The sequence below is a fragment of the Octopus bimaculoides genome, chromosome 17, assembly GCF_001194135.2.
Source record: "Octopus bimaculoides isolate UCB-OBI-ISO-001 chromosome 17, ASM119413v2, whole genome shotgun sequence".
NCBI classification, from domain to species: Eukaryota; Metazoa; Mollusca; class Cephalopoda; order Octopoda; family Octopodidae; genus Octopus; species Octopus bimaculoides.
The window spans coordinates 20,342,471-20,353,642 of NC_068997.1; the positions used below are offsets into that span (position 1 = coordinate 20,342,471).

The 11,172-nt window shown below is 35.5% G+C and overlaps 2 protein-coding genes across 3 annotated transcripts in view; one reads left to right on the forward strand and one right to left on the reverse strand.

The window, feature by feature from the left end:
* LOC128249667 (transmembrane protein 42-like) overlaps positions 1–1,419 on the reverse strand; it is a 15,829-nt gene extending 14,410 nt beyond the window's left edge. The window contains exon 1 of the mRNA XM_052973870.1: positions 1,182–1,419. Within this exon, the coding sequence (XP_052829830.1) occupies positions 1,182–1,364 (183 nt within the window). The 5' untranslated portion in view covers positions 1,365–1,419. The remainder of the gene's footprint in view (positions 1–1,181) is intronic.
* Positions 1–11,172, forward strand: part of LOC106883906 (ER membrane protein complex subunit 8) — a 15,697-nt gene extending 4,525 nt beyond the window's left edge. The window contains exons 1-6 of one of the 2 annotated variants that reach the window (XM_014935045.2): positions 122–222; positions 1,814–2,043; positions 4,130–4,206; positions 6,164–6,233; positions 8,812–8,903; positions 10,380–11,172. In XM_014935045.2, coding sequence (XP_014790531.1) covers positions 1,837–2,043; positions 4,130–4,206; positions 6,164–6,233; positions 8,812–8,903; positions 10,380–10,554 — 621 coding nt within the window. In that variant the 5' untranslated portion in view covers positions 122–222; positions 1,814–1,836 and the 3' untranslated portion in view covers positions 10,555–11,172. Of the gene's footprint in view, positions 1–121; positions 223–1,813; positions 2,044–4,129; positions 4,207–6,163; positions 6,234–8,811; positions 8,904–10,379 lie in introns of those variants that run through there. The other variant, XM_052973869.1, reaches the window with a different exon arrangement.

The following is an 11,172-nucleotide window of genomic DNA, read 5'->3' on the forward strand; positions in this document are numbered from 1 at the left end:
TTTTTTTCTTTTTTACAAAATAGTTAAATAACGGAAGTAAAACAGTGGGCATTTAGTAGAGTGACCACTAAATGCTAATGTGACATTCTTATTACTAAAGCTGGATCCACCAAATATTCAAGTTAGATTCCTAATTAATGTGTGCAAAGCATGGCTATTAACTACTCAAGAGCATTGAATGTCGAGAGAGAATGGTTAACAGTAAATGCTACTTCTGACAAGGTAAATGCTTTCATTTATTCGAGTCAGAGTTCGTCTTGCCAGCATTATACACCCCAGGGACGAAGCAATGCATTGGAGCCTTTAATATTTATTCTTAGTTGCTTAGCAGCATTTCGCCCGTCTTAACTTTCTGAGTTCAAATTCAACCGAGGTCGACTTTGCCTTTTATCCTTTCGGGGTCGATAAAATAAGTACCTGTTGAATACTGAGGTCCTCGAAATTGCTGGCTTTCAAAAGTATGTATTTCCTCCCATCACAGAAATAATGCTGAGTTCAACATTATAAGCTCTATCCAGCCTCCAAAATTCCCTCTACTTTAACACTATTGATGATTTCGTACTTCGGACTTGACTAGAAAAAGCAGCTAAATTACCTTGAAACTACACTACCATCCAACGTGGTTACCTGATCTCTTTGAAGAAAAAAAAAAGCCAGGCATGGCTACGTGGTAAGAAACTTGCTTTTCAACCACATGGTACCTTGAGCAAGTGTCTTCTATAGCTCCAGGTCGACCAAAGCCTTGTGAGTGGATTTGGAAGTCAGAAACTGAAAGAAGCCCGTTGTGTCTATGTATATATCTATGTGTGTTTGTCCCTTATCACCGCTTGACAACCGGCTCTGGTATGTTTACGTCTCTGTATCGTAGCGGTTCGGCAATAAAGACCGATAGAATAAGTACTACACTTAAAAATAGAAAAAATCCTGGGGTCGATTTCTTTAAACGCAGTCAAATGAATGACCCTAAAGTGACGGGATGATTATAAATAAAATGCATTTAATCATAGGTCGGCTTGATCAAAGTTGACCTGGGGTTTAAGTTAGAGATACATTATATATATATATAACAGGATGTCATAGTTGAAATTTGAAAAAATCTTTGATCACCGGCCTGTTTGCTGAATTACATGGCTCAACTAACCAAGGGTTCAATAACAACAAATTAGAAAACGTAAGCTTACTTCGGAGCAGATAATCGATTGAAATAATGCGATGCTACTAGAAGATGAGACTAATTGACAGAACTGTTGTACAATGCCGGTATTAAATACAAGTTTGGCCGATGTCGATGCTAATGCCGCGAAGAGACCAGAAAAAACTGCCAGAAATGCTCCATAATTAATCACTTCCTTCCAGTTCTTCATTTTAATCTGTTGACTTGTTTCTAATCAATCCTAATTTTTTTTTTATTATCAAGATGCAAATACTTCGTTAGCTGTATTACATAAAAAATAACAACGTATAAAATATTAATAATAAAGAAGTAAAATAAAGTATTGATAATAAGGAAATAAAATAAAATAATATATGAAATTTGTTTTTGTAATAGTTTATTAGTGGAATCGAAACTGCGGCTTAGAATGCTTCGTTCGCGTTTTCTTTCTCTCTTGCAGTGAAGAGAAATTCATAAGCTTATTAGATAATTTTTCTCAAATAATAAATATCTTCAAAATATTCAATCATTAGCCATAGATATATTAACAAAATAAAATAATATAAAGTGATGTGTTTTTAAATGTCAGATAATAAACAAAAAATCGGTATTGCGAATATTCTTCTCATTATATATACAGTTTTCACCCATGCTTTGCAGGTTCGCAGTAAAAATAATCCACTATGGTGGACTATAATGTCAGTCTGCAGGCTTACTGTAAAATATTATCTCATGCAGCTAAGTATCCTCACAGTTCCGTTAATGGAGTTCTTCTCGCCGAGGATACTAAGGTGAAGGATTCCAATAAATGCTTAAAAATGGTGGACACTATCCCTTTGTTTCATGTCTGCTTAGGACTTACGCCGATGCTCGAATTCGCCCTGACGCTGGTTAGTATGGACATAACATCACATTGCCGTATCTTTTCAATTATTCTTGATGTTTATTCTCTTTTGTCAGTATTCATCTTTCCTCCCTGAATTCCCTGGTTGTGAAATTTAAGGGATTAAGTGACGGACTTAAATTTTAATTTGGTTTCAAATCGGTAAGGCGACCACCTCGTGCTTAAAGTACCGATGATTTTAATTGGAAAAAAACGTTATTTCTCAAAAAAAAAAAGATAAAAGGAATTTTTTTTTAACAGTTGCTTATTTAAGAAAAATGCATGTAAATAATTTTATGTTGAAAGCTTTATAATATCTTAAAGTTTTGTAGCTGAAACTTGATGGCTTCTAAGAAAGTATTGTATTATTAGAAAATGGTTATCTATATATGGTGTTCAATGAATGAGTCTGCTATTTGCATGTTATGCCTTCTTCCCCCCCCCCTCCTCCACATAGGTGTACAATTCTTACGGACTAGTCAAAGCGCAAGTGCAAATATCCTATTCGCTTTCTATTTCATTATTTGTTGGAAAAATATAAATTTCAACTTCTGTTGGAGATTTTAATTTTGATTTGTTCTATATTTGGATTTAACACCATTTCATTTCTATTTTATGAAAACATTTCTTCAGTTGCTGTTGTTTAGCCCCAGACCAGCCCTGATCGAGCAAACTTATTAAGGGATTTCCGGTTGTGAGCATACCGTCTGGACTATGTCCTTCCCAATTTAAGGTGGTATGGCGTGCTTTGAGAGAGAACAGGTTATTATTTCAAGCAGGCTGATCGGCCATTTAGAGCCATTCGCTCATTGGCTCGAATAAAAACTCTTTAATTGTTGTTTAGAAATGATTGGGACTAAAAAATTTATCAACGCCGCTCCCTTTTGTCAGTATGGTTTTTGAGTAATCACTAAATGGATTAAGTTATATCTTCACGATGCTAAGGTACTTAATTATTGAGGTAGGTTTCAATGTATTTCACATTGCAGGGGAAAATAAGCAGATTAAATTAACTACAGAGCCAAGAGCAACAAATATATTGCATCCTGTAGATTATCAATGCAGCAAGCAGATTATTCGAAATGTTAAGGGTACATGTACGACAGATTGCAGGAAACTAGTAATTAAATATACTGCGGTTGGCAGTAATAACCAGTTGATTAATGAGGATCAAGTTAAAACCGTCATTAACTCAGCAGTTTGAACCCTGTTTTAAGATCACAATTCTCAGGATTTAACATATAAAAGAAAGACACATTGCATTTAATTAACTCTTTCATAACTGGGATACATTACATGTGTTTCAATTAATTTTGAAAATAATCAAGAATTTGGTGGGCTTTAATAAAACAAACTAACTTGGCGATTTTTAAGTTGATAGTTGGAACATATGTAAAAAATGAACGCTTTCAAATGAGTGTTTTTGTTGTTTTGTTTTATAGTATCAGAAGTTAATATAAAAAGAGATAACCATGGAACATCTTTGATCAGTGGTTTGCCAAATCTCAACTCGGGCCTGACTTGGGCTGAACAACACCACCAACAAAGGAATATGTCTGCTGTTAGAAGTGTAATACTAGGGAACCAAAACTCATGCTGTTCACACCCGAGATTTGAAACAGTTTTGAGTTGAATGAGCTGAGTACAGTTTGATTTGATATGGAATGCTAAACTGTAAGAAAGACTTAAGCCCAGTTGAACTTTTATCAATGAGTATTAAAAACGTTAGCAGATGTTTTGCAAACTGGCAATTGCACTGAGTTGAATAGGTGATGCAGAAGGCAGGTGCATGAAATAAGTCAGCAGTTTGAAATTGCTATAAGAGAAGCAGCAAAGAACTTTACAGTAGAGCTGGCCCGAGACTGATAAGACCAGTGGAAGGCTGTTGTATTTCAAATCTGTCCAAACCACACCAGCATGGGAAAGCTGATAATAATAATAATAATAATAATAATAATGACAATCATGACACCATCATCACTATCAACACCATTCACTAATTATTTTTGTTGTTATTCTCTTATTAAAGATACTTACTGTGGCTTTTATTTATTTATTTTGCTAAACCTGCTATTTTTGTTGTTGTTTTCCAGATAGATATATATTGTAAAAGTAAAGGTTTGGTCATTGGTGGATATTACCAAGCCAATGAAAGCTATTGCAATTCAAAGTAAGTTGTTGTTATGAATTTTATTACCTTTTTTTACTTGTTTCGGTCATTTGACTGCGGCCATGCTGCAGCACCACCTTTTTAGTCAAGCAAGTCAACCCCCAGGACTTATTCTTTGTAAGCCTAGTACTTATTCTTTCGGTCTCTTTTGCCGGCCCACCAAGTTACAGGGGACATAAACACACCAGCATCGGTTTTCAAGCGATGTTGGGGGGGGACAAACACACACACACACACACACACACACACATGACGGGCTTCTTTCAGTTTCTGTCTACCAAACCCACTGACAAGGTTTTGGTTGGCCTGACACTATAGAAGACACTTGCCCAAGGTGCCATGCAGTGGGAGTGCAGGTGCTCTTTACATGGCATCAGCACCCACAAGCCCTCAAGATTAGGAACACTCGGATGGAGAGGATGCCAGGGACATACCTGTATGCAAGGACAACCACGATTTTACTTAACTTGACATGTCTTTTCAAGCACAGCGAACAGATGTCCAAATTGGTGAACAAATAAAAGTTAGTGGAAACAAAATAGTGAATGTTATGCCATGATAAATAAGAAGTCTAAAGTGTTATTGATGTTAGATATACCGTTAGATGAAAAAAATTGAAATTTGAGGTCACTTCTTATAACTTATTTCAGCTTTCCTCTATTCATGTGTCTTTAGCTTATGTTGGTGACCTGATAAAAACAGGATTCGGTAGATATGAGAGTTTCCTTTGCATATGCAATGCAGTTGGTGTAAGAATTAGAATTGCTAAAATATAAGCCAGTAATAGTGACTGTCCACAACTGATGAATCACAATAGCCAAGTATTGCAAAAAGGAAGTAGGTATACAAGATGTGGAATGGAATATCAGTTAGATCACCAATTAACTTTCTTTTGATTTATAATTAAATGTCATGACTGCTGATGGTTCTTTGATAGTGGTGACCTTCTTAGGGAAGTTTGACCTAATTATCATAACTAGGTCAAACAGTTTGGCCTGGTTCCTATTTATGGCATTTTTCAAAGGCTTTATCGGATATATGTTTTGATATGTGTAAGTTGTTTAGTGTAGTAAGAATAGAAATATGTGCAATTGAAACACATAGCTGTCTGCTGGTAAAGAAATATCTGTGATTTGGTGGTTAAGTAATGTGAACTTCATAGAGAAAAAGTGAATCCAGAAAAGAAAGTCTTACAACTCAGTCTTTCAGATTTGAATTTGACCAAATATATTTTGTGTCTTAACCTTTTAATATTCAGAATACTCTGCCAATTGTGATGCTTATTTATTCACATTCATCGTCATCATCATTTAGCATCTGTTTTCCATGTTCAAATGGATTTACATGGTTTGAATCGAATCGGTAAGCCGGAGAGCTGTACCAGGCTCCAGTCTGGTTTGGCTTCGTTTCTGTCGCTGGTTGCTCTATTTAATGCTAACCACTCCAAGAGTGTAGTGGGTGTCTTTTACATGTCACTGGTACTGGCTATAACGATTTCACTTGGCTTGACGTGTCTTAAGCACAGCAAGTTCAATCACCTGTCATTGCCGCCGTGCATTATCTTGTAGCTTCAAGATTTTGATGTTGTGATTGTTTATTTTTACAATGACATTGTTGGGTAGGTGTGTGTGGGGGGGAGGTGCAGATCTGGCCAGTTTTGAACATTAAAACATGTAGAATATTTTAGCTTGATTTCTTTTCTGATTTTTTTTTTTTGTTTTTGTTTTTTTTAGCTAGAGCCCCTAAGAAAGAAATATTCCATTCATCATGCAAATTACAGAACTTTTTGACTATAGCCTCTGTTTTTTTTTCTGTCCTTGTTTTCGTATACACTCACTGCTTTCTTCCAAGGAATCTAATGCTCTGAAAATTCTTAGTGATAAATATTCATACTTCACAGTGTTTTTATTCATAATTCTCTGTATTCATAATCAACCTTTTTTTTTTATGTTTGCAGACCTGATAATGTTGCCTATTTAATTGGCAAGAAGATACAGGAATATTTTGCAGATTCATGTATATTTATGGTAAGTGTATCATTTTATCACATTTTAAAAGGATAGGATTCTGCCACCCCTTGTCCCCACAATCAAACAGTTTGCTTGGCCAACCTATTTATTTGATTTTTCTTGAGTATTCACTCCTAAATTCCTTGAGCCAACAACCTTCAAATGTCTAAACAAGAAGTTGTAGAAATTACAGCCATTCTTCTCGGAGGAAGCTATCCTGTATCATAAAATGTGCAAGTTAAGAGAGTTCTAATGTGAGAAAGCTTCAATGACCAGTGGGTGGTCTTTGTCTGGCAGCAGATAACTCAACTGTTTCCAGCTGTTGTTAGCATTTTGATTCTTGCAAAAAATATCACATTTAATTTCACTGAATCCTTCGACATAGCTGTTTAAATTGTTCTATAAATAGTGAATTATTCCTCTTCTATGGCACGTTTTCTCAGCTAGGGGAATGGGCTGCTGGAGATTTTACTTATCTTGATCATAACCAAAACATGAACAACAGCTTCCTTAGCCACACAATAATCTGCATTTTCCTATAAACAATAGCCTTTCAGGCAAAGCCACCAAATTCACTGTTTATTTTATATCTATACCGCTACCTCCTAGACACACATATCTTTACCACTTTATGCTCAGGGCTGCTAAAGATCAACACAGTGAATTCATTTTGAAATGCTTTGCTACCACATTAGACTCTTACCATCACCAACTTTTGTAACATTTTTCTTTCTGTTCATGTTGTGAAAAAGTTACAACTGTTTCCACTAATGATGAAAGTAAAACACTAATGTCTATGATATTAACAGCATAGCACTTACGTTCATAATCATCATCGTCACTTTTAAGGCAATGAAGATGTGTGCCAATGATATCTTATTCCTTGAATCTCATTCTCTACTTGATGACCTTCGTTATGTGTTATCCAAAACCACGTCTACTCTTTCTCTTACTATTAAGTCTGTTTACTTTTAAATACACTCCTGTACAAGAGTGACACTATTCTACACTGTACTTTTGTTGTATATATACACATCCTTTGTTCTAGATGCTAATCTAACATCTACCGTCCCTGCACAGTCTTTATGATTCAAGATACAACATAATCAGTGTACATACATAACTCAAAAATGCTAATTGAAACTGCTAGAATTAGTTACCAAAATCGTTCTAAATCAAATCCTACTATCTTAGATAAAAAAAGGGCCACATTAGCTAATGTGATCTTGGATACACATTGCCTGAAAATAAATGATCAGATGGTCATGGCTTAAACATTTTTGGTCATTTATGTGTATTCAGTAAGAGGCAGCCTAGGGTTAAACGTCACCTTTTAATAATATTGCACTTAAATCTAAATACACACCTCCTTCTCAAGGACTGGGGTTCAACTCCAGGAGGGCCTGGAAATATTTCAGCTTGGAGCAATTGTTATCTTTTTACCAAATACTAATACATCCATCTCCTACCAAAATGCTGCTCCACAGATCTGGGATCATGCATGTATTACATAAAGGTGTGTGCATACACAATAAATATATCTCACCATAAAAGCTTCTGTTCATGTATTTATGTACTGGTAGTAGCATTTCACTTTGCAAACATCTGTACCTCAAACACCTACTAAACACTGTCATCTGTTACAGGTCTGGTCAGTTTAACTTGGAGCTGGTTTGCAATCCATCAGTGAGCACTGTAAATGTTGTTGTTGTTGGTGTTTGAGTTTGCTCATCTCTGATTGGAAACATCATTCAAAAATAAGATGCCCTATCTTTTTAGGGGTAATATATCCTGGACTACATTATCCAGTATGTGCTTTCTGTAAAACAGTACCATGTCAGTTTCAAAAGTGTGATATGGTACCCACTTTGCTTGTTATTTCTAGCAGATTGGGCAACCATGTAGAGGCATCATTGTCTCATGAAAACGACAGATAATTGAACTGATTATCTATCCACACACCCACCTCATTATATATATACGTGTGTGTGTATAGCAGCATTAGGAAGGGCAACCAGCTGTAGAAACAACACCAAAGCAGATGTTAGAGCTTGGCGCACTGCTCTGGCTCACCAACTCCTGTCGAACCATCCAACCCATGCCAGCATGACAGGTGGACATTAAATGATGATGATGATGTGTGTGTGTCCTCATCATTGTCTTACATCTGCTTTCCATACTGGCATATGTTGGGGGCAGCATACATACACGCAACAGATGTAACCTTTTTTCCTTCACTCCTCTGAACAATAAAGGCATTGAGATTAATGTTATTTGGGTTAGGGTTATTAACCCATTACTTACCAGTCATCTCGTATGAGATCACTTAAAAATTACAAATTTCGTAATTATCTGTCAATATTTACACATATCTAACCTTTTTGCTATATCTACTAGGTATATTTCTCTGATATTTAAATGAGGTTTGCTAATTTTTCACCCAATATCTCACTTATTTCTATTTGAAATGTTATTTTGATCATTCCAGCATGTTTCTAATGCTGTTTTATGCTAGAAATCAAAGTTTCATAAAAAAATTCCAGTTAATAGAATTATGGGAGGTAATGGGCTGTTTAATTTGTGTTCTATTTCATAGGTGAATAATAACAAAATATCACCTCAGTGTGTATCAGAAGCTTACAAAATTTATCTTTATAAAGACAACATGTGGAAAGAAGCTGACAAAAAGTAAGTGTTCTTTTCTGTTTCATTAAAGTTTGGAATTATCACTACATTTGAAATACACTACATGTAAAATATGTGCATATGAAGCTTGCTTCCCAACCACATGGTTTCAGGTTCAGTCCCTCTTCATGACACCTTGGGCAAGTGTCTGCTATTATAACACTGGACCAACCAATAAAACCTTGTGATTAGATTTGACGGTAAATGAAAACTGAAAGAAGCTTGTTGTGTGAGTGTGTGTAAGGGGACCCCCCCCCCTTGGTCATGAATGACCATGAGATTTCACCTAGAAAGTTCCCTTCCAAGGCACAAGTCCATGTAAGGTCGTTTATGGAAGACCAATAGTTGCCCATGCATACCAGCCTCCCATCTCCATGCCACTGATGTTATCCAAGGGAAAGGCAAAGGCTGATACAGCTTGGCACCAGTGACGTTGCAACTAATTTCTACAGTTGAGTGAACTGGAGCAACATTGAATAAAGTGTCTTGCCAAAAACACAACACGCAACCTGGCCCAGGAATCGAACTCACTACCTCATGATTGAGAGCCTGACACTCTAATCACTGAGCCATGCCTCAGAAATAAACACATGCTATTTTTGAAGGATTTGTTTCTGGAAACAAAATAATGTCATTTTATGCATTGTCATATCCAATCAAATGTGAAAACATGTCCACCTAAACAAAAATACCTTACTTGGAAACCAAGTGATGATTGGTGACAAGAAGGGCATCTGGCCATAGAAAATCTGTCTCAACAAATTGTCCGATCCATGCAAAGCATGGAAAACTGGACTTGAAAGCAATGATGATATTGTGCTTTAAGTGCCTGATACATTTTAGACAATAAAGCAACCATATGGAGGCTTTCTCTCATGTGGATTTCATTATAGTCTATGAAATTGTAATCAGCCATTAAAATTTTTGAGGCTCATATAAATGAGACAAAGTGCCTTGTATATTTGGCAGACAAAGTGCCTTGTATACTTGTTCTCTCTGTTTAGGTTCTGAGTCCAAATCTCACTGAGGCCAACTTTGTTTTACATTGTTCTGGGGTTAATAAAATAAAACAATACAAGACAGTGGATTGGCAGAATTCTTAGAGCGTTGGATAAAATGATTTGCAGTATTTCTAACAGCTCTTTATATCCTGAGTACCCAAGCAGACATGGTGAACTTGTCCATATCTAGACAACAAGATGATGTCTTGTAAAAAAAAAAATACCCAAAGGCAAGATGAAACCACTTTTGTACTTTCTATGGAAACTCGATGACAGACATATAGCAATTGTTAAGGACAGTACCAGGGGTTGTTTGCCAATAGAAAACTTGGGTCATGGTTCCCTTCTGATTTTCTACATAGTTCCTTCATGTTTGCTAAGATGTTCGTAACATCTTATGCAACGTTTTTTTTTTTAATGTCACCTTCATGTCTGTCGTTATTAGCACACTTCTAACTTTAGAATTGCTTTCTTGCAGACAAACAGTTGAAGAAGAGACCCTTCTCACTGCATCCCAAGTATTGGAGACACCAGCAATATATCGCAAACTCATGGATTTTGATAACCACTTTGACGATATCAAAAATGATTGGCGAAATATAGAGCTAAATGAAATATTAACTAACAAGGATATTTTGAAGAATTATCCCTAGTATTTTTTATTTTTTACAGTCAGTGAGGAAAGAACTAATGCTTGCATCTGTGTGATTACATTATGAAAATGATATTGACAAAGTCTTACCAATTTTCAACTTTGGAATGAGTTCTTTCTGTTACATTCTTTCAAGCTCCAGCTCTCTCATTTTGTTATTTTATCAGTCTTTAAAACAATCAGATGTTATTTCATCTCAACGCATTTTTATTTAATGTTTATTTTTTTTGTTTACTATTTTTTCCACCAGAAACAAAGAAGGCAACATTTTACTTTAAAAAAATTGAGAAAACAGATTATTCCTGTTTTATAATTTTTCCAGTTCATTAATTAATTATCTATCATGAATTCTAATAATACAAATGGTATGGTTGTCTAAAATTAACGCCTGTGTTTTTATTTTATTTTATATAATGATTCTCAAATGTTCCCAGTTTAAGAGCAAGCTATTTAGAGCAGGAATGGTGACTTCAGATTTTAGTATTGCTGGCTAAATCTGAAGTCAACTAAAGAGGTGTCACTCTAGCCTTATATGAGTGTCTACTTAAAACCCTCCAAGATGAAACTTCTAATTAATTAACGAAAGAAAGAAAGAAAAAAAAACAATAATACCTCCTCA